The 25,206-nt window shown below is 43.8% G+C and overlaps 5 protein-coding genes across 5 annotated transcripts; 4 read left to right on the top strand and 1 right to left on the bottom strand.

Moving 5' to 3' along the window:
- The first annotated feature begins 794 nt into the window (after positions 1-794).
- LOC139364917 (glycine C-acetyltransferase) lies at positions 795-6,390 on the top strand. The gene is made up of 9 exons (XM_071102141.1): positions 795-1,104; positions 1,811-1,941; positions 2,046-2,147; positions 2,275-2,421; positions 2,797-2,951; positions 3,103-3,185; positions 4,633-4,804; positions 5,332-5,453; positions 5,888-6,390. Exons 1-9 carry the CDS (start codon positions 885-887, stop codon positions 6,037-6,039), a joined length of 1,284 nt encoding a protein of 427 aa, XP_070958242.1. The 5' UTR covers positions 795-884; the 3' UTR covers positions 6,040-6,390.
- A 235-nt stretch (positions 6,391-6,625) lies between these two features.
- LOC139364916 (DNA replication licensing factor mcm5-like) lies at positions 6,626-11,386 on the top strand. Its single transcript, XM_071102140.1, has 14 exons — positions 6,626-6,933; positions 7,236-7,362; positions 7,567-7,695; positions 7,835-8,007; positions 8,144-8,299; positions 8,440-8,609; positions 8,707-8,878; positions 8,981-9,092; positions 9,329-9,472; positions 9,560-9,802; positions 9,922-10,034; positions 10,193-10,321; positions 10,406-10,676; positions 10,869-11,386. Exons 1-14 carry the CDS (start codon positions 6,764-6,766, stop codon positions 10,968-10,970), a joined length of 2,211 nt encoding a protein of 736 aa, XP_070958241.1. The 5' UTR covers positions 6,626-6,763; the 3' UTR covers positions 10,971-11,386.
- LOC139364918 (heme oxygenase-like) lies at positions 11,348-13,948 on the bottom strand. Its single transcript, XM_071102142.1, has 7 exons — positions 13,829-13,948; positions 13,671-13,722; positions 13,363-13,474; positions 12,973-13,188; positions 12,606-12,878; positions 11,800-11,848; positions 11,348-11,713 (listed from the first exon to the last, which is right to left on the bottom strand). The coding sequence occupies exons 2-7, from the start codon at positions 13,718-13,720 to the stop codon at positions 11,598-11,600; spliced, it is 816 nt and encodes a 271-aa protein (XP_070958243.1). The 5' UTR covers positions 13,721-13,722; positions 13,829-13,948; the 3' UTR covers positions 11,348-11,597.
- A 2,055-nt stretch (positions 13,949-16,003) lies between these two features.
- On the top strand, positions 16,004-22,162 carry LOC139364914 (FAD-dependent oxidoreductase domain-containing protein 2-like). Its single transcript, XM_071102139.1, has 9 exons — positions 16,004-16,218; positions 16,422-16,733; positions 16,852-17,103; positions 17,279-17,614; positions 17,783-17,949; positions 18,141-18,309; positions 18,667-18,893; positions 19,108-19,278; positions 19,539-22,162. The coding sequence occupies exons 1-9, from the start codon at positions 16,004-16,006 to the stop codon at positions 19,730-19,732; spliced, it is 2,043 nt and encodes a 680-aa protein (XP_070958240.1). The 3' UTR covers positions 19,733-22,162.
- Positions 22,163-22,581: 419 nt separating this feature from the next.
- Positions 22,582-25,129, top strand: LOC139364913 (ankyrin repeat domain 54). Its single transcript, XM_071102138.1, has 8 exons — positions 22,582-23,230; positions 23,534-23,581; positions 23,689-23,787; positions 23,916-23,987; positions 24,170-24,217; positions 24,305-24,429; positions 24,525-24,632; positions 24,788-25,129. The coding sequence occupies exons 1-8, from the start codon at positions 22,852-22,854 to the stop codon at positions 24,860-24,862; spliced, it is 954 nt and encodes a 317-aa protein (XP_070958239.1). The 5' UTR covers positions 22,582-22,851; the 3' UTR covers positions 24,863-25,129.
- Positions 25,130-25,206: the final 77 nt, after the last annotated feature.

The following is a 25,206-nucleotide window of genomic DNA, read 5'->3' as shown; positions in this document are numbered from 1 at the left end:
CATGAAACATGGGACCAACACGTTACGTCGTGTTTATATTTTTGTTCAGTATAAATCAAATTGCTGTCTTGGCCTCTTTAAGAATACGCTGTTTACCTCCATCTCTGTATCCTATGTACAAGTAGTTTGATTTATTTCACCGTTATTTAACTAGGCAAGTTAAGAAATTCATATTTACAATGACTGCCTACCCCGGCCAAACCTGAACGACACGGGGCCAATTGTGCGCTGCCCTATGGGACTCCCAATCACGGACTTAGAGACTGCTTTGTTTAGTTGGTTGCTAATCTTTTATATCAGTGGTTTGGTTTTCTACAGGTTTAATTGAAAATGTAAATGTTTTATTTGAAGTAGGTTACTTTCTGCTACTTGCAAATTAAATGTGCGAACCCCGCTTAACGGACAACTGGCCATGTGAAACGAATTTGCCCAGAGTGTGGTTACACCACGGAGTTTCTAAACCCAGACGTGAAACATCGCGAGACTTCCGGGATTGGGATTTTGAGAAGTAAAACATTATTCCTTAGTTGTACATTTTCTCGAAATCTAAAGGCAACCTAGATTCGAGCCAATGTCTTAAGTAATTTAACATGTTATTACTCCAACCTTGTGAAAATGACAAACTGAACGTCGCCTACAAGTGTGATCAGGGATAGGATAAACTATCTTCATACTGTACTGTCTTTGGCTATATGTTTTGAGACGTGGTTAGATTCAGAAAGCATCTCTATACTCCCATTGCTTCTGATTGGTGCTCCATGATACGCCCAAGTGCGTTACATACCACTGACGTCACTCACAGTATTTTTGGCCACGCCTTACGTTGTTATCCTGTCTAGTCGCAACCTGTTAACTGCTTGGAAAGATTTTGACAGAAATTCATCATGCCTATTCGAACAGCTGTCCGTTATATTAGTGCCCCAATAAGATATATTTTGAGACCCTTAACTACCACCTCAAACCGGGGCTATGCAGCTATCGCCGAAGCTAGAACGGTGCTGGAGCATGAACTTGAAACGATCCGAACTGGTGGAACGTGGAAAGGAGAAAGAATAATCACGTCCAAGCAGGGTCCTCATATCAACGTGGACGGCAGTCATGGCGGTGAGTATAGTTAGGGGTCAGCTCACCAACTTTCAATGATATTGATTTGCCTACCTATGCTTTGCTGTCCTCAAGTGACATGAAAAACATGGCAGAAGTTGGCACCGTGGAATTTAAGTCTAGCCTACCCACGTTGTCTAACCAGGTCGAATTTGTTGCATACAGCTAAGAGTTGTAGCAAGCTAAGTTAGCTAGCAAATGTACCTACTAGCGTAGTCTTGTTCGCCCCCATCTGAACTTCGCGGAAATTCATCTCAGCCTGGTGGTGTTGGGGTAGCTAGCTACATGACCGAGACTTGCCCTACTTGGCAACTTGAAGTTATAACGTTACGTGTGCTTAGTGTTATCGTGATTTGTGGTGGCTGCTGGTGTTGTTAAACCCATATTTCTGCCACCAACGTAACTACTAAATTGTTACTGTTCACTTTTGTGTACCAGAGAAAGACTGACCCCTAGTGCTGATTTATGAATGGCTTATGGCTCTCGTGTACAGCTGGCACTGCAGTTGTGTTTTGCCAGTAAGTACACAATGGTAGAAATCCCTCACTCATACTCCCTCCAGCAGTCATGCAAGGTCACTGTGGTAATTGTTACGGGTAAATCAAGCTTTCTCTGGCAGTTGGGTCAGTATTGTTATAGTGTGCATGTCCTCTGGAGAACCTGGCTTATATATGCTTACTTATTGGTTCTTTCTCTCCCCATACAGACATATTGAATTTCTGCGCAAACAACTATCTGGGCCTCTCCAGCCATCCCCAGGTAGTGGAGGCAGGGATTGAGGCCTTGAAGAAGTATGGTGCTGGGCTGAGCTCAGTGAGATTCATCTGTGGCACACAGGTAACCTAAAGACTGCTTGCTCAAGTGTTTCTGGTGGTTCTGTGTGAGTCCACATGACTCTGATTGTGTCTCCTCTCATTCTCGTATTACCATATGATCCACAGGACATTCACAAAGATCTGGAGCAGAAGCTGGCTCAGTTCCATGAGCGTGAGGACTGCATCCTGTATGCCAGCTGTTTTGACGCCAACGCAGGGCTATTTGAGGTTTGTGATTCTTGAATACATTAACATTAACTGTTTTATACATTCTGTTGCATGGTCTGTCTTTACAGTTTCTGTGCCACTGTATTAAACAATCGTAAAGTAGTAATACACTCTTTTTCTACGTCAGGTTCTGTTGGGCCCTGACGATGCAGTTCTTTCTGATGAGCTGAATCATGCCTCTATTATTGATGGGATCAGATTGTGTCGGGCCAAGAGGTTCAGATATAAACACATGGACCTGAATGACTTGGAGACCCAGCTGAAAGAGTCCCAGGTAAAGAGGGTGCTATACACGCATTGAAATAATAATCTCCTTGAGGTGATTATGTGCCATAATGACAGCGGGGTAATGAGTAAGACAGGCATCATCTGCTGTCCATCTTCCAGCTAGAGGATTTCTAAACCCTGTCTTCCCCATCATAATACCTGCACTACCTTCAGCCATTACACATATTTCTTAGAATATGATTGCACAGTATCTTTTTTAAATTAAGGGCTCCACCTTTCATAAAGCTTATTATGCTGAATCATCTTGAAATCCATGAAGCTTGAAACCATAGTGATGGGTAAATAAAGGTTGCTGAATTGATTTTAGTGTTAATGGGCTGTGTTTGCGTCACTGGTCATCATGGCTCCCTGTCCTCCTCAGTCATCTCGTCTACGCCTCGTTGTCACGGATGGTGTGTTCTCCATGGATGGTGACATGGCTCCATTGAAGGGGATCTGTGACCTGGCAGAGCAGTATGGAGCCATGGTCTTCATTGATGAATGTCATGCTACAGGCTTCATGGGCCCACGAGGCAGGTGAGTGAAGGTCCGGGTGGAGAGAAAAAAGGACAGATGGAGAAATGATGCTAGAACTTTACTGATGTAATTATGCCTAGGAAAACTAAAAAGGATGATGGTTTCGTAGCCAATTATGTGGACCAATAGTGTTATTACATTTTGTTTGCAGAGGCACAGATGAGCTCCTGGGAGTGATGGACAGGGTTCACATTGTCAACTCTACTTTGGGAAAAGCACTGGGAGGTGCAGCTGGTAGGTTTCCCTTTGTTTCGACTCATATATGGAGTTGCATAACGGTACTGAATGTTCTCAATAGTTATGAAATGTCACTATTGACAATGTAGGCTGTGTAATTGAACTCCATAAATGGATGACAAAACTAACTTGAAAATGTACATTGATACAGGGCATTTGGAAAGTATTCAGACCCCTTGACTTTTCCCATATTTTGTTGTGTTACAGCCTTATTCTAAAATGGTTAAAAAAAAACTGTAGTAAATTCATTTGATTGGACATGATTTGGAAAGGCACACACCTGTCTATATAAGGTCCCACAGTTGACATTGAATGTCAGAGCAAAAACTAAGCCTTGCGGGCGAAGTAATTGTCCGTAGAGCTCAGAGACAGGATTATGTCGAGGCACAGATCTGGGGAAGGCTACCAAAAAATGTCTGCAGCATTTAAGGTCCCCAAGAACTCAGTGGCCTCCATCATTCTTAAATAGAAAACGTTTAGAACCATCAAGACTCTTCCTAGAGCTGGTCTCCTGGCCAAACTGAGCAATCAGGGGAGAAGGGCCTTGGTCAGGGAGGTGACCAAGAACCTGATGGTCACTCTGACAGAGCTCTGGAGTTCCTCTGTGGAGATGGGAAAACCTTCCAGAAGGACAACCATCTCTGCTGCTCTCCACCAATCAGGTCTTTATGGTAGAGTGGCCAGACAGAAGCCACTCCTCAGTAAAAGGCGCATGACCGCCCGCTTGGAGTTTGCCAAAAGGCACCTAAAGACTCTCAGATCATGAGAAGCAAGATTCTCTGGTCTGATGACACCAAGATGGCCTGAATGCCAAGTGTCATGTCTGGAGCAAACCTGTCACCATCCCTACGGTGAAGCATGGTGGTGGAAGCATCATGCTGTGGGGATGTTTTTCAGCGGCAGAGACTAGTCAGGATCGAGGGAAAGGTGAACGGAGCAAAGTACAGTGAGATCCTTGATGAAAACCTGCTCCAGAGCGCTAAGGACCTCCGACTGGACAACGACCCAAAGCACACAGCCAAGACAATGCAGGAGTGGTTTTGGGACAAGTCTCTAAATGTCCTTGAGTGGCCCAGCCAGAGCCCGGACTTGAACCTGATCAAACATCTCTGGAGAGACCTGAAAATAGCTGTGCAGCGACCCTCCCCTTCCAACCTGACAGAGCTTGAGAGCATCTGCAGAGAAAAATGGGAGAAACCCCCCCAAATACAGGTGTGCCAAGTTTGTAGCATCATACCCAAGAAGACTCAATGCTGTAATCGCTGCCAAATATGCTTCAAGTGTACTGAGTGAAGGGTCTGAATACTTATGCAAATATGATATTTCAGACTTTGGGGGGGGGGGGCTGTAACGTAACAAAATGTGGAAGAAGTCAAGGGGTCTGAATACTTTCCCGAATGCACTGTATAAGGTGGATATGGGTTTTCTATCTGTTTTCTCTCAGGTGGGTACACAGTGGGTCCTAAACCTCTGATTGACTTGCTGAGGCAGCGCTCTCGTCCGTACCTGTTCTCCAACTCCCTACCCCCTCCTGTCGTGGGCTGCGCTACCCGGGCTGTCGAGCTGCTCCTCGCTTCCAATGAGATTGCCCAGAGTGTCGGGGACAAAACCATGAGGTGGGAATAGGGGGCTCTGTTTTGGTGAATGTGGTAGACACCATCTAAGCTTATGGAATGGTTAACATAGGAGCACGGACAAAAACAGATAAACCTTTTTGTGTTGGTCTTTGTGAAAAATACGTATGAGCGCAATTGAATGACCATGAGATGTCACTTTTTCAGCACAAGACTAGTTCAAGATCTGTGTTTATTCTGCATTCAACACTTTTGCTTATTTCATCTCTCATCTGTACTGTATCCTTCACAGGAGGTTGGTGGCACATTTAATTGGGGAGGATGGGCTCGTGGTAATGGCTGGAGTGGAATAGTATCAACCGTTCCATTTGCTCCGTTCCAGACATTATTATGAGCTGTCCTCTGCTTAGCAGCCTCCACTGGTGTCCTTCCACACATGTTTACAGTTTCAAGAGCACTACATGTTTCCCAGAGAACCCAGTTGGCAACCATAACAGTTGAAGGCATTGATACTGTATAAGTAACGATGGCTATTTCTGTAATGTCTTTATTCACTCCCCCTCTCGTAGGTTCAGAAACAAAATGACCGAGGCTGGGTTCACCATCTCAGGCTCTGACCACCCTATCTGTCCTGTGATGCTGGGGGATGCCAGACTAGCCTCTCTGATGGCTGATGACATGCTGAAACTAGGTGAGGCAACTGTTCAGGCTGAATATGAATGGAGCACAAGCACATTTCAAGCATTATCAAACATTACAACACAATCTGTATATTGGTCGGAAATACTCAGGATTTTTTGTCCACTCATTTTATAGAACTTAACTATTTTTGAAAAGCTTGATCCAAAAGATTTCTGTGGAATTACAAATGAATGGACACACATCAACCTGTAGAGGGAGACAGAGATATTCTCATTGGTATTTTGTATTCAACAATTTTGTCTCACAAAATGGGAGCTGACAACAATCAGAGACCTAAGAGTTTATTAGCAGCAAACTACACTGCTTGAATTCTAGGGCTGGAAAAAAATACTCATTTGAATTAGTCTGGCCTTTTCTTGAAGAACCGTAGTCTTCAGTGTTATGTCTATCTACTACAAGTACCCATTATTCTTTCTCCCACAGGAGTGTATGTGATTGGGTTCTCCTACCCAGTGGTACCAAAGGGCAAAGCCAGAATCCGGGTCCAGATCTCAGCGGCCCACACTGACCAGGACATTGACCGAGCTGTGGATGCTTTCATACAGACAGGCAGGAAGCATGGAGTTGTGTCTTAAATAGAACAACTTGTGGATCATTTTGCTGCCAATAAGCAAGTTAAAAAGACAAGCAGCTTGCAGAGTTTGGACTGAGGTTACAGGTTACACAGGAGGCCTATGAATGACAGTGTGACAAAGATAATTTATTACATACAGGGTAATGTATTACAGATGATGCTCAATTGTGGTCAATGCTATTTGTGTTGAAGTTGAATGAATAAAATACTTTTAACAAAACGTTGGTATTTTCCAATGGCGCTAGCTAGATATGGTTGTAATACTGGGTAAGCTAGAAGATATATTTAAGTATTGTCTTCATTTAGAGCAATAAACGTGTGCTTGCATCAACAGTAACTTTGTAAACACAACGAACGGGGTTGTTGTTCCAGTTTGTTGTAGCACCACAATGTCCCTGGCTTGGTATATATATATATATATATATATATATATATATTTCCTTGTTCTTTTCCCGCCACAAACTCTTGCAAGTCCCACCCTTCTACAATCAGGACACGCCTCCTGCAATGTATTCAGCCAATCATTATCACTCGTTGATCATATCGCCCAATGGCAAAGCGTCACTGTTCGACTTCGCGGGAAAGTGACGAATTTTATTTGCCGCGAAAGAGTCAGCGTGGAATTCATTGTCCGCATAAGATCATTGGCGTCAATCACCAAAAACGGTTGCTTTTAGGATTATTAAACATAATCTATAGCACTTTGTAGATATAATCGGTGCATTATGTCTGGTTTCGACGACCCTGGAGTTTATTACAGTGACAGCTTCGGCGGTGGAGATGGACCCGGGGATGAAGGTGTAGTGAAACGGAGCCAGATCAAGAAACGATTCCGTGAATTTCTTCGGCAGTTCAGAGTTGGGACCGACCGCACCGGTTTCACCTATAAATACAGGTAAACTAGAGATTGTATTAAGTGCCACGAAGTCATTGTCGATGGCTACCGCCTGTTGGTATGATGTTCCACAGATGCCCAACGTTAAGTTAGCTAACAGTTAGTTAGCCAGTTACTGTAACGTTAGCTAACTACCACTGATCACCACAATGGTCTTGAAGGAATAAAGTTAGATTCTTCAAGGTCCTGTGATTGAGTTTGTATTTCGTTTGTTTTACCCTATGATTATATTCGCATTCTGTTTTAAGCGATTTATATATCTTATTGTTCATGTTGTATTGTTGACATTTTCTGCTGTGTAGAGATGACCTTAAGAGACACTACACCCTGGGGGAGTACTGGGTGGAGGTGGAGATGGAAGACCTGGCCAGCTTTGACGAGGACCTGTCAGACTGCCTGTACAAGCTGCCCTCTGAGAACCTGCCGCTGGTGAGAAGATTGAATAGACTAATAACAGACAAATAATTTGAGGAGTTTTAATTGGAGAAATTGCAGGTTGAATAATTAATGGTTTTGATGGATTCCTATATTTTCTGTTGCTGATCTTATCATGCTGATCTTGTATTCTATTTGGCCAATAATTATATCTGAAAATTATCCCTTTAAACTGAGCCCTCACATTATGATTGACAGCTGGAGGAGGCTGCCCAGGAGGTGGCTGATGAGGTGACCCGTCCCAGGCCCCTGGGAGAGGAGACAGTGCAGGAAATCCAGGTCATGCTGAAGAGTGATGCCCATCCTGCCTCCATCCGCAACCTCAAGGTAGGTCTCTGAGGATGCAATGCTGGGCCTTTCATCTTTCAGTTGGTTCATGTAGAAAGTGGCATGAAAGATGTCCCTCAATTTCCCATCCATGTAAAATGCCATGACTCTGAACTCTCCATCTCTTTCTCTCTGGTAGTCGGAGCAGGTGTCCAGGCTGGTGAAAGTCCCTGGGATTGTCATCTCTGCCACGGCTGTGCGGGCCAAGGCCACCAGGGTGTGTTTGCAGTGTCGTGGCTGTCGTTCCGTCATCAGTAACATCTTCCTGCCCCCAGGCCTGCAGGGCTACGCTCTTCCCCGAAAGTGCAACACGTGAGTGCAGCCCTCTGAGTTGGGTGTTTGTGTACACTCCAGTGCATGAAAAAATGCATTAAGTCATTGTGTGTGTGAAATCATCTGCTTTATCATCGTGTGTGATTTCATTCTTTAACATCTCTCTCTCTCTCAGTGAGCAGGCAGGCAGGGTGAGGTGTCCTATAGATCCCTACTTCATCATTCCAGACCGTTGTGTCTGTGTGGACTTCCAGACCCTCCGTTTGCAGGAGTCTCCAGATGCTGTGCCACACGGAGAGATGCCCCGCCACCTGCAGCTCTACTGTGACAGGTAACACACACACACAGCATTGTCTGTGTGCCTCAATATTCTCAATTAAATACAATTAACACATGCCCAATATACACACAGTGCAAAGTGAGACCGACGAGTACATACCACATTACAGCTCATGTTCTGCCTCCCCTCAGGTACCTGTGTGACCGTGTGGTCCCTGGGAACAGAGTGACCATTATGGGGATCTACTCCATCAAGAAGGTGGCCCAAGCTAAGGGCAAGGGCAGAGATAAAAGTGCAGGTGTGGGCATCCGCTCCTCCTACCTCCGTGTGGTGGGCATTCAGCAGGACACAGAGGGAGCAGGTAGGCACGATAAGGCTACTAGAGGTTAGATTACTTATCCAACATTATGTCCTATGTGGAATAGTACTATAGATATAATGCTATCTTTGTCTTTCAGGTCGTGGGGCCACAGGGTCAGTCTCCCCTCAGGAAGAGGAGGAGCTGAGAGCGTTGGCCTCCTCCCCCGACGTCTACGGCTCCCTCGCCCGTTCCCTCGCTCCTTCCATCTACGGCAGTGATGACCTGAAAAAGGCCATCGCCTGCCTGCTGTTCGGCGGCTCCAGGAAGAGGTGAGTCATAACCATTGGAAATGGCATGTGGAATTCGAATAGATTTTTGATGTGCGTACATTTTTCTCCAGTGTGTATGTATAATGACCTTTCCTGTCTCAGGCTGCCTGACGGGCTGACCCGTAGAGGAGACATCAACTTGCTAATGCTGGGAGACCCCGGTACTGCTAAGTCTCAGCTGCTCAAGTTTGTGGAGAGGTGCTCTCCCATTGGGGTAAGGATGGGCTTGATGACTGAATATATAATTGATATAAATTGAAAAATATATATATATTTCAGAGCAGTCATGACACTCCCTCAACAAAGATTTAAACCAGAATTACAAAGATGAATTCCAGAATTACAAAGATGAATGTCATTTGCTGACAATTTATCAGCATGCTAGTGACCCCTATCGAAAGCGCTAACCTGTATCTTCCCTCTCTCCCTCTCTCTCTCTGTCTCTGTCAGGTGTATACCTCAGGTAAAGGCAGCAGTGCTGCTGGTCTGACGGCCTCTGTCCTGAAGGACCCCGTCACCCGTGGCTTCATCATGGAGGGAGGAGCCATGGTGCTGGCTGACGGTGGGGTGGTGTGCATCGATGAGTTTGACAAGGTAAGGAAACATGGACAGAAGTACATCAATTGCTGAATACTTGACTAGTTTGTTTGCAGACGCTTAACTGTGTCTCCTTCCTCTCAGATGAGAGAGGATGACCGAGTAGCCATCCATGAAGCCATGGAGCAACAGACCATCTCCATTGCCAAGGCTGGCATCACCACCACCCTGAACTCCCGCTGCTCGGTGCTGGCCGCTGCTAACTCTGTGTTTGGTCGTTGGGACGACACCAAGGGAGAGGACAACATCGACTTCATGCCTACCATCTTGTCCCGTTTTGACATGATCTTTATCATCAAGGACATCCACGACCATCAGAGAGACATGGTGAGGGAACACACTTTAGTCTGTTCTGTGTGTGTGTGGAGGGGAAGGTTTATGCACAGGGATACTGAACACTGCCCAGGCTAGTGCAGTGTTAACACTATTGACCTTTTCTCTCTCAGACTCTGGCCCGCCACGTGATGAACGTCCATCTCAGTGCTCATACTCAGACGGAGGGTGTGGAGGGAGAGATCACACTGGCCACACTGAAGAAGTACATCGCCTATGCCAGAACGTGAGTCTTAAACTCCTTTATATCAGCAGATTTATTCTGTGTATGTTAGATTCTGTTGAGATGGAGTTCATGAACTCTACTTGCAGAGAAACAATACTACACACTAGTATGTACACATTGAGGGATTTGGTTTGTAACGGTCAAATGTGCCCTGACAGGAAATGCGGCCCACGTCTGTCTGCGGCGGCAGCTGAAAAGCTGAAGAACAGATACGTGGTGATGAGGAGTGGAGCGAGGGAACATGAGAGGGAGAGCGACAGGAGAGCCTCCATCCCCATCACTATCAGGTACCTGACCTGCCAACGTCATTACCAGTCAGGATACTGTCCATCTTCAGTGTCATAATTCTTGGTTCTCGTGGTCCCCTGCAGGCAGCTGGAGGCGGTGGTGCGCATCTCTGAGTCCCTGGCCAAGATGAAGCTGCAGGCCGTGGCTGGAGAGGAGGAGGTGGACGAGGCCCTGCGGCTCTTCCAGGTGTCCACACTGGACGCTGCGCTGTCCGGCAGCCTCTCGGGTGTGGAGGGCTTCACCACTCAGGAGGACCAGGAGATGATTTCCCGTGTTGAGAAGCAGCTGAAGAGACGCTTTGCCATTGGCTCCCAGGTGTCCGAGCACAGCATCGTCCAGGACTTCACCAAGCAGGTCAGTTACACTAGTCTACTTTGAACAGAGACGGGACCACTTGGTCAAATACATTAAAGTACTTTGGACATTGGAATGTTTGGCCCTTTGTCTATATGATTCAGTGCTGTCCTCAGTTGGCCTACGTGTTGCCCTGTAGCCTGTTTACCTGTCCACTGACCAGAATCTCTCTCTACCCTCTCCCATATACAGAAGTATCCAGAGCAGGCCATCTACAAGGTCCTTCACCTGATGATGAGGAGGGGAGAGCTTCAGCACCGCATGCAGAGGAAGGTGCTCTACAGAGTCAAGTAGTCTCTCAAAAAGATGCATACGCACTAAGATTAAGTCACGATGGGCTTTGTAAATAGTAGAAGGGACAGGCGTCTCCTCAATTCACTCTTCCTCACAAGCCAGTGGCATTCTTCATGAAGTCACGTCGATACGTCTTCATCTTAGACCATGGAGCCACTGATGTCTACCTTTTCATGTGTTGCTTTGCCAAGTTATGCCAACAACCGTTATTTACTGTTCTATTGCTCTCATAAGTATTTTGGGGTCTATTCTTTTTAGTCTAAACAAATTATGGAGGCAATTTGGATGAACTGTATTGTTGACTTGTTTGGGGCAAGAGAAGTGTTATGAGACTGTCCTAAAGATTGTTAATGTTAAATCATTACTTGTGGAAGGTATTTTGTATTGAAAATAAATGGCAAACTTCTTTATTTAGACATTTCTTATGTTGAAATGGTGTGCATCATCTTTAATGAAACGTACTATGTACACAGAATTGCAATTAATACAGCATGTCGATTGTCATTTTAAGATTGCCTTAAGCATGTAAAAGTACAGTCATGACAAGTGCTGTAAATGCACACACCCTTAGGTGGTTATGACTAGTGAAGTGATTCTGTCAACTACATTAAGACTTATTTCAAGGCTTTAGAATACATAGATACCCATTCCGACTGTTGCTAAAGCAACACAAATACCCAGTGACAACTGCATGATGGACAAAGAGGGGATGGTAGCTGGCATCTCGGCCTTTTCTTGGTCCCCTGCAAAAGCAAAGTAATACTTTCTTATAACACAAAAGGAAGGTGAAAGATCACATTTCCAATCAGCATATGAGCTTGTACTTTACCATAAGCTTCCTCTGTGACACTCAACATTTTCTGTAGATCATTGAAGACCTGTACGAGAAAGAACACAGGACGTCTTCATTGAACAAGACGTACACAATCAGCAATATGCTATGGCGATGGCACCCAGTAACACGTTGACTAGACCTTCCCAGTTTCACTTCCTCTGCACAGTTATGTTTATCTAGTTTTAATGTCACATGCACGAGCACAGTGAAATGCCTTTCTTATAAGCTCTAAACCCAACAATGCAGTAATAAATAAGAATGTAATACTAAAAATAAAGTAGAACAAAAACAAGAACACTAGAAAGCATACAATATACAGGATCAGTCGGTTCCAGAACCATATCTAAAATGTGCATGGATACTGGAGTGATTTCGGTAGATATGTGTAGGTATATATGATAAACAGAGTAGCAGCAGTGTATATGATTGCATTTGAGTGCGTGTGTGTAGAGTCAGTATAAATGTATGTGCATATTATTTGTGTGAGCAAATTATGAAGTGAGTGTTTGTGTCTGTGTTGGAGTGTCAGTGAGTGAGTGTGCATAGAGGCGGTGCAAAAATGAAATACAAGGGTCAACTCAGTCTGTGTATCCATTTTGTTAGCTATTTAGTTAGCTATTTAGCAGTCTTATGGCTTGGGGTTAGAAGCTGTTCAGGAGCCTGTTGGTGTCAAACTCGATGCACCGGTACCGCTTGCAGTGCAGAAGCAGAGAGAACAGTATATGACTTGGGTGGCTGGAGTCTAACAATTTTCTATATTCTTACCCAGTTTGCTTCCACTCTTCTTCCCTTTCACTCACCTGGATGTTGAGTTCGAAGGCCATGATAGCCTCCTCCAGCACCCCATCCCTCTCCTCCTTGGTCAGCTCGATGCTGTTCATTCTGCTCCTGTACAGCTGCTTGAAGCGGTTAGGGCTTGACACTCCGGGGAAGGAGAAAAACGACAGTCCCTCTCCGCTGCTTAACCCAATTGACTTCTGGGTAATCTTCCCCAAAATTTGTCCTCCTGACAGGTCACCTAGGTAACGGGTGTAGGCGTGGGCCACCAGCAATTTAGGATTGCCTTCACCAATCTGAAGAGGGAAACAAATAAATTGTTATTACTAAGCAGGTACACAATTAAGATAGTGTGCCTACCCTGCATGTTGGTATGTCTATAGCCTGTACCTTGCGAAGTCTCTGTGTATATCTGTGTGTTGCAGCAGGAATGATGACTCTCTTTTGCCACTCCTGTCCAAAGAAGTGTTCCAGATCTCTCTCTAGTGTCTCCAGTCGGGCCAGTTCCTGGGGGAAGTATATTGGTGCGACACCTGGGTGGGAAGCATTTCTGTCCATCTCCTCTTCCAGTGCTTTGTAGATCTCGTAGAGGGAACACAGAAGAAGCTGCCATGGAAAAGAGGGGTTACAGATTAATACTTAGTACACAGTGAGTGCTCATTTTCCATGACTATGTCGAAAGTTTAACAAAAGGCATTCTAGGTAGTTCATATTATGAAAACCACTGTAAATTATTTTGGCAAGTGGTATTTAATTCACTCTCAGATGGGCTTTTCTCACCTTGTACTGCGGAAGAGTTATCTGTCCCTTCTGATAGCTCAGCATCAGTTGGGTGTTTTCTGCCCTGACATGGATCTCTTTAGTTGCTGCTTTTATCTGTTCTGACAAATCCCTGAGGAGAGATGGAGAACATTAGAAGGAGGACATCCTGATTTACCTGAGTACAGTCAATGTGAGCACAGAGTTTGCAGTTAGTAATTGTGTTCTGTATGTTCAATACCTTTACTTTACCATATATCAGCCCTGACCTGGTCTGAAATACAATAATCTAGTTAACATATCGAACATTCATTACAAAATTACTGTACCTGCCAGGGTTCTGCATATCATCTTTCTGTCCCGAGTTGACTGTCTCCATGTCTGTAATCCAGAATTTTTTATATGGTGGTTATAACATTATTACCCAAATGTGACCAACTGTTACAGTTTATTAAAAAACAAGTCAGTGAAAGAGGTGATAATTTACCTGTGGGGTATTTCCTTGTTGATGTCTTGTTATACAGCTGGTAAATGAAAGCTGCCTCCTTCTCAAACGAGTTTAGAGTTGCTGTGTCCTCTTTAACCTGTGTCCCAGTCTTTATATTTGACTCCCTTGCCTTCTCTCCCAATGTTTGTCAGCTAAATCAAATGGGAAGTGAGAGTGTTGACTCATTTCCCTTATGCTGAAGCTTAACATGACAGGGCAGATTTACCAGTGAGGGGAGAGCATGAGTGAGCAGATGGGATGGTAGAAATCATTAAACACAGAGTCACATGAACTACAGGAAGTGAATGTGTTCCTTCTGCTATTGAGGGAGAGTATGTTGACTACAGGTGAGAACAAAGTTATAAACACTGAGTGTACAAAACATTAGGAACAACTTCCTAATATTGAGTTGCACCCCCTTTTGCCCTCAGAACAGCCTCAATTCTACAAGGTGTTGAAAGCGTTCCACAGGGATGCTGGCCCATGTTGATTCCAATGCTTCCCACAGTTGTGTCAAGTTGGCTGGATGTCCTTTGGGTGGAGGACCATTCTTGAAACACACAGGAAACTGTTGAGTGTGAAAAACCCAGTAGTGTTGCAGTTCTTGACACACTCAAATCGGTGCGCATGGCACCTACTACCATACCCCGTTCAAAGGCACTTAAAACGTTTGTCTTGCCCATTCCCCCTCTGAATGGTGTACATAAACAATCTATGTCTCAGTTGTCTCAAGGCTTAAAAATCCTTCTTTAACCTGTCTCCTCCCCTTCATCTACACTGATTGAAGTGGATTTAACAGGTAATATCAATAAGCGATCATAACTTTCACCTGGAATGTCATGTTTCTACTGTTTTGTGCTCTTGTTGTATGTATCTTTTAGTTTTCTGAAGATGAATCAGAATAACACGAGTGATTCAATGTGCTGACTTAACTGCAGGCAGGACTCAATGGTTAAATTAATCCAATTTAATCCAATTCTCTCTCCCAATGTGTTCATTGAACTTTGTGTTGGTACAAAGTTTCAGCCACAAACGACTAACTGCAGGTCAAAATTCATTTCAGTGGATTACATTGTAAACTCTTGTCCTCAACATTCAATTAGTATGATGTACCTTACATTTGGCTATTATACATCTATTGGTCTATTACCAATCTATAGATAACCTGATTCAACAGGTTTCAACAAAATAGAGAAGGGAGATACCATGACTCAACAGAAATGTATGTTGCAGCTGTAGAAGGCAAATAAGAGCAATTTCTAGGCATGAGAATTTTATGAATAGTTAATTGTGTTTATGATATTATAATAATATGCATGCTATGTTTCACTTAATTAACATTTTATAATGATTAGTATGTCTTTCACCAAAACATTATCAAACTACTACAATTATCTCAAAATCTTAAAAAATGCAACATTACAAAGTTTATAACTCTGTAATAAAGAATGTAATAAAGAATGTAAAATGTGTTACTTTGGCTACATGATACTTTTGTATCAAAAGGATGGAACATTTCTTTTCCATCAATTTAAGTTTTATCACGCCCTCTATTTTACACACAAGCTCTTATTGGCCAGAATAGAGCAGCGTTTATTGGTCAGAGTACTGTGGTATGCTGGAGTGTCGTATCAAGGGATGGGGCTCCGTTATGAAATTCAGACTAAAGGTTGTTGGAGAGTTTTATTTACAGACCAAATGCAAAATTATATGGGATTAGATGAGAGGGAACCACTGCAGTGAAAGGTAAAACATCCTACTTTAATAGATATGCTGTGTGTTTTGTGCTCGTGGAGCGCTTCTCAACCAGCGGTCTAGTGCAGCTGCATCCCCTCATGTCGAGTTATGATGTCGGGCCAGAGTTTCAAGGCAAGCACGGGGATACACCCCATGAAGGCCCGCTATTGTCGTAGTTTCTCTGTTCTTCCACTCACTTGAACAATGCTATCTGATATGTCATTTCAATTGACCTTCTTATGTTGGTAAATCCATTGAAAAGAGTTGCATAACTCTGACAATAATATGGTTGCTGCTTGCCAGTGGATATTTTCAGATTGCAGCTTTCAAAACTTAAATTTGCCGTTGATTATTGTCACCAGGGTATTGCAATGACCTTCACTAAACCCACTCTCCCACCATTAAATGCCTTCATTGCCTTTTACTCGTTCATAGGTCATGGATTCCCCTATCCTTCTTCTCCTATCCCTCCTGGTCGCCCTGGTCCAATGTTTTCCTGATGACTACCACAGTCACAACAGCACCCGTCACCATGACTACTGTGTGCTTGGAGCCGGGCCTGCGGGCCTTCAGATGGGTCACTTTCTCTCCAAGAGTCAGAGAGAATACATCATCTTGGAGAGGAACTCTGGGCCAGGGAGCTTCTTCAATATGTGAGTGCCTCTGTAGTAATGGGTGTCGACTATATCGGGTATTGCACTTGCTGAATCAATTTTCCAACTCAGCAAGGTATTTTGTGAGAGTGCAACAATGATGCAACTTTCTCTATTGCCCTGCTCATAGAAATATGTTCTGACCTACACCATGTACATGAACATATGTTGTATCTCATGGATGTTTTTTTCTCCCTTTAAAGATACCCTCGACACAGGAAACTCATCAGCATCAACAAGATCTACACAGGAAGGCGGAACCGCGAGTTCAACCTTCGTCACGATTGGAACTCCCTCCTGAGTGACAGGCCCGACCTGCTGCTTCAGCGAGTCAGCTGGGAGCTCTACCCAGATGCAGACTCATTCCCCCGCTACCTCTCCATGTATGTGAAGGAGCTGGGGCTGAAGGTCCAGTATGGGGTGGACATCGGGAAGATCAGGGCCTCAGAGTCTGAATCACCTAGAGGCAGGGGATACATACTGACTGACCAGCGTGGACTGGACTATACATGCAGGTACTGTGTTATATCTATACACATATCTAATGTAAAAGGTTGGAAATATGGAACAATTCTCCACTATGCATACCATTAAAGAGATGATTCTCTCTCTCTCTTTCTTTCCTACCCACAGAGTCCTCCTGGTGTCCACAGGACTGTGGGATCCTCAGAAGGTCCAGTTTGAGGGCTCAGACCTGGTAGAGGGCTATAAGTCCATCCCTGTGGACCCAGAGGAGTATAAAGACCAGGCCGTGCTGATACTGGGTAAGGGGAACTCAGCATTTGAAACAGCTCAGAGCATCCTGGGTCGGGCCAGCCGGATCCATCTCTACAGCCCGAGCCCGGTCCGCCTAGCCTGGCAGACACACTACGTCGGAGACCTCAGGTACTGAGAGGCATCATCAGGTTTTGACTCCCATATTGTCCTCTCCTACCAATTGTTCTTTCTTTTGTTTCACTGATTTAGCACTCCTGCATTAGTGTTTTAGATCGGAGTATGTTGCTATTCTCTTTAGCATAATCTGTTCATATCAAAGTGACCTATTTCCTCTCTTCCACAGAGCTGTGAACAATGAGCTGCTAGACACGTACCAGCTAAAGTCCCTTGATGGGCTGGTGGAGGGAGGCCTTGAGGACATCGCTATTGTCAGAAATGGAGAGGATGAAAAGAAGCGCTCAGGCAGAAAGAAGAAGTGCAGATCCAGTGGGAAGGAAAAGCGTGGCAAGTTGTTCCTTACTCTAGCTGAGCTACTGGACAGTTTGGATGGGAAGAACAGTTCAAAGGTCACAGCGACAAACCTGCCTGTGTACCACAATGACAACTTCTCTCTCCGCCAGCCATATGATCGTGTGATCTGCTGCCTGGGGTTCCGGTTCAACTTCAGCATCTTTGATGGGTATGTAAATGTATACTTTACAGTGGCATGTCTTTACATAATGCAAAAAGAGTTCTGTTAAAGTTATTGTTTTCTATGGAAGTGGTGGATCTTCTATTTTATCATTTTCATTGGAAAAGCCATGCTGTTTCAGTCAGTCTGTCCTAATGATACCGTTAATCTCTCCAGCTCGGCCCGCCCACCAAGCAGTGAGGGTGCCAGGGGGCGGTTGCCAGGGGTGACAGCCTGGTACGAGGGGCGGGGAACCCCAGACCTTTTTGTTCTGGGGACGGCTGCCCACTCAAGAGACTATTGCTCTTCTGCAGGGGGGTTCATCCATGGCTTCCGATACACAGGTAACCATTCAAACTGCTGGTATTACAACGTAGACAAGAGTACACCTGACTTCTGTATAGTTAGTAACTGCCTGTAAAGGGGGGGGGACTTTGAAATTACAAATTTGTCTATAAAATAATGTTTTTATCGACAAAATGTGTTTGTTTTTTCACTATTTATTGTTGTAACTTTGTTATGTGTTCCACCCTAGTGCGTGCTGTACATAGAGTCCTTGAGCTGCGTTACCATAGCAACTCCTGGCCAGCAATCAAACTGTCAATCAGTCAGCTGCAGTCCTGGTGGCTGTTGAGGAGGGTCAATGAGGCCTCCGGACCATACCAAATGTTTGGGGTACGTGGAGACATCATTTTACTAAGAGGGTAAGTAGTGCTGAACCACTGTGCACATTTTTCTTCATGATTATTGTCCCTCATGGTAATTTACCTTTCTCTACCAATGAATCTCACATTGATTGATTGCCTATAGATATCCCAATTTATGTTCACTAAGGCTGTGTTTACACAGGCAGCCAAATTCTGATATTTTTTTTCACCAATCTGTATTTTGACCATCTGAGCAGCTCTGAAAACGATCTGATGTGAAAAGATCTGATGTAATTGGTAAAAATACCAATTAGTGTAAAAAAGGTCAGAATTGGGATGCCTGTGTAAACGCAGCCTAAATGAATCCATTTGTGAACCAGTTTAACTTTGAATAATCTTCTCCTTTCCTGTCAGCTCTCACTGTGAGTACCTGGAGGAGTTTCCCCTCCAGGCCCTGCCCCAGTTCTCTTCTCTGTCTGGCCACCAGCTCTCCAAGCATGGGCTGCTGGTTCTGGTTCTACAGTACGGGCTGAACAGCACAGACTCACTGGGCCCTGGCAGGGCAGAGTCAGAGTGGACCTGTGCCTGGAGGTCCAACTTCCTCCACCCTGTTCTATACTACTACGACAAGCTTCCCACTGGTGAGTGTGAGAATGTTAGAAACCTTATGAAGAGTACGAAACAGTTTGGCCTTATGGTTGTATTAAAAACTAAGTTAAGTAATGACATTCAAATTAAGAGTATGTCTGTGTATAGTACAAGGCATCTTTGGGATATGACGTCAGCATTCAAACCTACGTATGTATGCAAAAACAAATACATGTTATTGTTTAATTTGTCTGCCATCCTAAACAGAGAGGGACATGAGACACCGTCCTGTTGGCTGGCCACTGCCACGGCCCAAGGCAGTGCATCACATGATCGAGGACTTCTTGACTGAGTGGGATGGGCCCATCTCCCACAGCCAGCCACTGCGGCGCTTCCTGGAACACTGTCTCCACACTGACCTCAGGGCCTTCTATGCAGGTAGAGCATGTCCTTACCTGATCCCTCATTACAACACCTTATTATACTAGGGTAGATATGCTCTTAGGATATGTCCTTTATATTTCCATATACAGTACCTCCTACTCATCTATTTATATCACACAGGATTTGTTTGTTCACTTGTGACATACTGTCATACAGGATCTGTGTTATTACTGTTTTATTATGGTTCTGCACACTCAATTACTTGATTACTGTTTTACAATGTGTAAAACTGAACTTGTTTCTTCTCCCCACAGAGTCATGTTTCCGCTTTTCCCTTACCAATCGAAAGCCACCCCTGTTTTGTCGTCAGGGATACCTGAGGAAGCATGGGGTTGTTAGGAATCGTCAGATGTGGCAGCATGCCCATGAAGCTGGGCTAATGCCTGGAGGACAGGCTAAGCCTATGACAGTTTTGATGTCCCAAGACATTCTCTACCTCCCATTATAATGTCCATGAATATATACAGAGTCTACAAAACATTAAGAACACCTTCCTTATATTGAGTCCCACTCCCTCTTTTGCCCTCAGGACAGCCTCAATTTGTTGGGGCATGGACTATAAGGTGTCGAAAGCGTTCCACAGGGATGCTGGCCCATGTTGACTCCAATGCTTCTCACAGTTGTGTCAAGTTGGCTAGATAGCCTTTGGGTGGTGGACCATTCTTGATACACACGGGAAACTGTTGTGTGTGAAAAACCCAGCAGTGTTGCAGTTATTGACACAAACCGGTGCGCCTGGCACGTACTACCATACTCTGTTCAAAGGCACTTAGATATTTTGTCTTGCCCATTCAGCCTCTGAATGGCACACATTTTGTTTTGCCCATTCAGCCTCTGAATGGCACACATACACAATCCATGTCTCAATGCTTAAAAATCCTTCTTTAACCTGTCTCCTCCCCTTCATCTACACTGATTAAAGTGGGTTTAACAAGTGACACCAATAAGTGTGTCATGGAAAGAGCAGGTGTTCTTAATGTTTTGTACACTCAGTTTGTATATACAGTACCAGTCAAAAGTTTGGACCACCTACTCATTCCAGGGTTATTCTTAATTTTTACTATTTTCTAAATTGTACGATAATAGGGAAGACATCAAAACTATGAAATAACACATGGAATCATGTAGTAACCAAAAAATTGTTAAACAAATCAAAATATATTTTATATTTCAGAATCTTCAAAGTAGCCACCCTTTGCCTTGATGACAGCTTTGCACACTCTTGGCATTCTCTCAACCAGCTTCTGGAATGCATTTCAAAAAGTTAATTTGTGGAATTTCTTTGCTTAATGCATTTTAGTCAATCAGTTGTGTTGTGACAAGGTAGGGTTGGTATAGAAATAGCCCTATTTGGTAAAAGACCAAGTCCATATTATGGCAAGAACAGGTAAAATAAGCAAATGACAGTCCATCATTACTTTAAGACATGAAGGTCAGTCAATATGGGACATATCAAGAACTCTGAAAGTTTCTTGAAGTGCAGTCGCAAAAACCAAGAGCTATGATGAAACTGACTCTCATGAGGACCGCCACAGGGAAGGAAGACCCAGAGTTACCTCTGAACTCTGCTGCAGAGGATAAGTTAATTAGATTTACCATCCTCAGAAATCGGCAATTAACTGCACTTCAGATTGCAGCCCAAGTAAATGCTTCGCAGAGTTAAAGTAACAGACACATCTCAACATCAACTGTTCAGAGGAGACTGTGTGAATCAGGCCATTGTCGAATTGCTGCAAAGAAACCACTACTAAAGGACACCAATAGGAAGAGGAGACTTGCTTGGACCAAGAAACACGAGCAATGGACGTTAGACTGGTGGAAATCTGTCCTTTGGTCTGATGAGTCCAAATTGGAGATTTTTGGTTCCAACTGCCGTGTCTTTGTGAGACGCAGAGTAGGTGAACGGATGATCTCCGCATGTGTGTTTCCCACCATGAAGCATGGAGGAGGAGGTATGATGGTGTGGGCGTGCTTTGCTGGTGACACTGTCAGTGATTTATTTTGAATTCAAGGCACACGTAACCAGCATGGCTACCACAGCATTCTGCAGCAATACACCATCCCATCTGGTTTGCACTTAGTGGGACTATTATTTGTTTTTCAACAGGACAATAACCAAAAACACACCTCCAGGCTGTGTAAGGGCTATTTGACCAAGAAGGAGAGTGATGGAGTGCTGCATAAGATGACCTGGCCTCCACAATCAGCCGACCTCAACCCAATTGAGATGGTTTGGGATGAGTTAGACCGGAGAGTGAAGGAAAAGCAGCCAACAAGTACTCAGAATATGTGTTAACTCCTTCAAGACTGTTGAAAAAGCATTCCAGGTGACCTCATGAAGCTGGTTGAGAGAATGCCCAGAGTGTGTAAAGCTGTCATCAAGGCAAAGGGTGGCTACTTTGAAGAATCTAAAATATGTTTTTATATTTATAACACTTTTGGTTACTACATGACTCCGTATGTGTTATTTCATAGTCTTGATGTCTTCACTATTATTGTACAATGTAGAAAATAGTAAAAATAAAGAAAAACCCTTGAATGAGTAGGTGTGTTCAAACTTTGACTGTATATTCCAAATATTTTGGTTGAATAACCATCCTGATTCCTCTGAGAGTTGACTGCTTATTCCATTTTATTCCTTAAATCATATTTATATATTACACTAAATTGTGGAATGTTTTATATTATGAAACTTTAGATTTGGATGTGTGTACAAACAGTATGGGTGATGTTGGGTTTTCATTGCATTGTGATCTATGAATTATGCATTATTTATTTTTTATACTATTTGTGTAGGCCTACTACTGTTATTTATCTGCTTACTTAATTTTCTGTTGCAACAGATGTAAGACATTAAAGAGAGAGAACATAATGCTCAGATGTTTCCATGTTTTTGTAGTATTACATGGCAAATCATATTTCTTGAATTTCTTCACACTAAATTGTATCTGTTTTCAAGATTTCTTGAGTGTAACAGCATCCATGATTTTATTCATACTATCAAATTTGATTAAAGATATTCAATGTTCCTTGAAGTTGAAACGCATAATGATTAGGGTAAGGGTTAAGATTATGGTCCCAAGGAGCTCACATAGAACTAACCCGATATTGAATACTGTAGCACACTGTAGCCCGCTTGTCTTGCTTGCTCATTTGCTTCTTTTGCACGGGGTGGGTGCTTTGTTTCGAGAGAACGAACAACGTAGGCTCTGATTGGTAATAGTCATTGTCACCGTTTCTCTTTACAATAGGACCGCCTTTTACGGCTTGTTCTCGTGATAATTGAAATTATGAAACAGGAGACATTTTGGTTCTTGTAACAGGGACGTATCTTGAATTCAAAGCATGAACATATGAGCCACAATGGGAGATATGCGTAGAATCGTTTCTGTATTGATGTTCTAGAGCCAGCGATGGCAACGGAGAAAATAAACGACGTATTCAAAGTTGCAAGTCAGTTCATCAACATAAATTACTCTTTTTGAAGCTCCTAGTACTGGCTTGCGAACGAGGATCATTTTGAAGAGCGAAACACGATAAATAAATCTTCCACATGAGTCGTTGAACATGGACGGGTGGAGTCCAATTGTTGCAAGAGCTTCTGACGATGAACGTTCAAGCTCCGAGGGTGAATACACGGTGGAGACTGGACCAAAAGAAGCGGAGGAGAAAGGGGGTGAACTAAAGATACATGATGAGAGGGTGGATGGAGGTGCTGCTGAGGGATTTGGGATAACTGGCTTTGGAGAGGGCACCGTGAGGTTGAGTCGTACAGGACAGACCGCTGAACAAGAACTTCGGTACCTCCACTTGCTATGGGAACCCAGTCGAGTTGGATTAGGTGCGGGTGTGGCGAGCAGCAAACCCGGGAAGGTGACAGGGTGTAGAGCGAGGCGACAAGGGAGAACCCGGCGAAATGTGGGGCCCATTGGAAAAGATATTTATGGTACAGAAATTCCACACTCAAAATTGCAGAGAAAAAAAAATGTGTTGATGGAGAGAGCGGTGAATTCCACACCCAATCATGAGGTGTGAATAGTGTAAAGCTGTGTGAATGTTGCGGAGGGATGGGATGTCATGCAAGGCATCTCTGCCTATGGCTCCTAAACTTTGACAAAAGTATCATCGGTATGCATTATACTAGCCTAACACATCAGACAGTGATAGGCATGTCAACACTCAAAGCACAGAGTTTAGCATTCTACCTGATGTTTACCTAACCTTTAGCTTGTTTGTTCATTCTCTCTAGCGGTGAAGAGGTTTCGAGAGGCTGCCAATGGCAACGACATTGATACAGGTAGGCACTGAAAATAACTATTGGAACATCAACTATTGTGAGACTTAACAAGTAATACATGGTATCTCTTTCAGGTGTTTAACGTTTCTGTCTCTTTTTTTATCCAGTGCGCAGGCTTCTTCTAGAAGACATAGACCCTTGTGCAGCAGATGACAAAGGAAGAACAGCCCTCCACTTCTCCTCCTGTAATGGCAACGAGAGCATCGGTAAGTCAAAGTGAGAAGTGCAAGGGGCTCCTGATTCATTACTCAACAGTAATGACATTGTTATGAACTAATAATAGTCACAGCAGCATTACTGTGAACAAATGATTAACTCGTCCCCTTCCTTCCAGTGCAACTTCTTCTGAGCTACGGCGCTGACCCTAACCAGCGGGATGGCCTTGGGAACACCCCTCTTCATCTGGGTAAGAACAGCACGTCACCGAAAGTATAGCATTTAGTTCAGGGGTGTACAACATTTCTACTTTAGGTCCCAATGGTAGAAACTTAAAAGATTAACATTTTATTTTGATTGAACTTTTCCATGTCTGAGAAATGTATATTTTCCACAATCTTTCCACTTCTGCACCTGTCTATGTCTATGCAGCGGCCTGTACCAACCACGTGCCTGTAATCACCACATTGCTGAGAGGAGGTGAGAAGCCATAGGGTATGAAGACACATGGACATACATACTGTACACCTGCTAATGATAACTTGTTAATGTTGTGTTTCTGTTCAGGCGCACGTGTGGATGCCCTAGACCGAGCAGGAAGGACCCCCCTGCACCTGGCACGCTCCAAACTCAACATCCTGCAGGAAGGAGACTCGAGGAGTATAGAAACTCTTAGAGGGGAGGTCACACAGGTAGTAAGGGGTTATTACAACAGCACTATGTAAACATTAGTATACCAACATTTATTTGGTGCAGTCTGAAATTCTCTCTCTCCATGGCTCTGTAGATCATTCAGATGCTGAGGGAGTACCTGAATGTGATGGGACAGAGTGAGGCCAGAGAGAGACTGGATCATATCTCAACACAGCTGCAGCACACACGCACCAAAGAACAGGTAAGACACATTTGTGTTTAACTCACTCTCTCTCACACACACCTGTTTCTTTGGCATTGAACCAAATGGTAACACAACCAATTGGTATAATTTTTTTATGAATGAGTATGAATGAGTCTTCATAGGTGACAATTATGGCTTCTCTTCTGTTTCAGGTTGATGAGGTAACCGACTTGCTGGCCAGCTTCACGTCACTCAGTCTACAGAAGCAGAATTTGGGGGATAGGTAGAGGGGGCTCTCTTTGTGGATACATTCTTCTGTTTACGGCGGAGTAATGGGCATACTACTGTGATAAAGTAAATAAAAAAGATCTTTATGAGCTCATTACCCTTGACTGTTGTGTTGGTCTTCCTCTCAGCATCTTTATGTCACTACCTTTTTTCTGTTGCCTTGCATGTGTTGTACATGAATGTTTACTGTAAAAAAAGAATCATGGTCATTGTTGTAAATGGTTGTAACAATCTGAGTTAATGGATTAAAAAAATATTTGGAAATATTTGTTGCCTCTGCTTTATAAGAAAATACGGTGTAACATTAATATGCATTGTCAGTTAATGTAGTTATCATTATCCA

This window comes from Oncorhynchus clarkii, chromosome 13, assembly GCF_045791955.1.
Source record: "Oncorhynchus clarkii lewisi isolate Uvic-CL-2024 chromosome 13, UVic_Ocla_1.0, whole genome shotgun sequence".
NCBI classification, from domain to species: Eukaryota; Metazoa; Chordata; class Actinopteri; order Salmoniformes; family Salmonidae; genus Oncorhynchus; species Oncorhynchus clarkii.
Note: the sequence above shows the minus strand (reverse complement) of the source record. Positions and strands in the feature narration are given on the sequence as shown.

What these genes read in the sequence shown, in the direction of transcription:
- LOC139364917 (XM_071102141.1), top strand. Translation starts at nt 885, where the DNA reads ATGCCTATTCGAACAGCTGTCCGTTATATTAGTGCCCCAATAAGATAT. An exon ending in CGTGGACGGCAGTCATGGCG is followed by an intron (nt 1,105 to 1,810) that starts GTGAGTATAGTT and finishes CTCCCCATACAG; the next exon opens with ACATATTGAATTTCTGCGCA. An exon ending in CCAACGCAGGGCTATTTGAG is followed by an intron (nt 2,148 to 2,274) that starts GTTTGTGATTCT and finishes TTTCTACGTCAG; the next exon opens with GTTCTGTTGGGCCCTGACGA.
- LOC139364916 (XM_071102140.1), top strand. Translation starts at nt 6,764, where the DNA reads ATGTCTGGTTTCGACGACCCTGGAGTTTATTACAGTGACAGCTTCGGC. An exon ending in GGTTTCACCTATAAATACAG is followed by an intron (nt 6,934 to 7,235) that starts GTAAACTAGAGA and finishes TCTGCTGTGTAG; the next exon opens with AGATGACCTTAAGAGACACT. An exon ending in TCCAGGACTTCACCAAGCAG is followed by an intron (nt 10,677 to 10,868) that starts GTCAGTTACACT and finishes TCCCATATACAG; the next exon opens with AAGTATCCAGAGCAGGCCAT.
- LOC139364918 (XM_071102142.1), bottom strand. Translation starts at nt 13,720, where the DNA reads ATGGAGACAGTCAACTCGGGACAGAAAGATGATATGCAGAACCCTGGC. An exon ending in ATACACAGAGACTTCGCAAG is followed by an intron (nt 12,879 to 12,972) that starts GTACAGGCTATA and finishes TTCCCTCTTCAG; the next exon opens with ATTGGTGAAGGCAATCCTAA. An exon ending in CCTTCGAACTCAACATCCAG is followed by an intron (nt 11,849 to 12,605) that starts GTGAGTGAAAGG and finishes TTTCTCGTACAG; the next exon opens with GTCTTCAATGATCTACAGAA.
- LOC139364914 (XM_071102139.1), top strand. Translation starts at nt 16,004, where the DNA reads ATGGATTCCCCTATCCTTCTTCTCCTATCCCTCCTGGTCGCCCTGGTC. An exon ending in CCATGGCTTCCGATACACAG is followed by an intron (nt 17,950 to 18,140) that starts GTAACCATTCAA and finishes GTTCCACCCTAG; the next exon opens with TGCGTGCTGTACATAGAGTC. An exon ending in CCTCAGGGCCTTCTATGCAG is followed by an intron (nt 19,279 to 19,538) that starts GTAGAGCATGTC and finishes TTCTCCCCACAG; the next exon opens with AGTCATGTTTCCGCTTTTCC.
- LOC139364913 (XM_071102138.1), top strand. Translation starts at nt 22,852, where the DNA reads ATGGACGGGTGGAGTCCAATTGTTGCAAGAGCTTCTGACGATGAACGT. An exon ending in GAACACCCCTCTTCATCTGG is followed by an intron (nt 23,988 to 24,169) that starts GTAAGAACAGCA and finishes ATGTCTATGCAG; the next exon opens with CGGCCTGTACCAACCACGTG. An exon ending in CACCACATTGCTGAGAGGAG is followed by an intron (nt 24,218 to 24,304) that starts GTGAGAAGCCAT and finishes GTTTCTGTTCAG; the next exon opens with GCGCACGTGTGGATGCCCTA.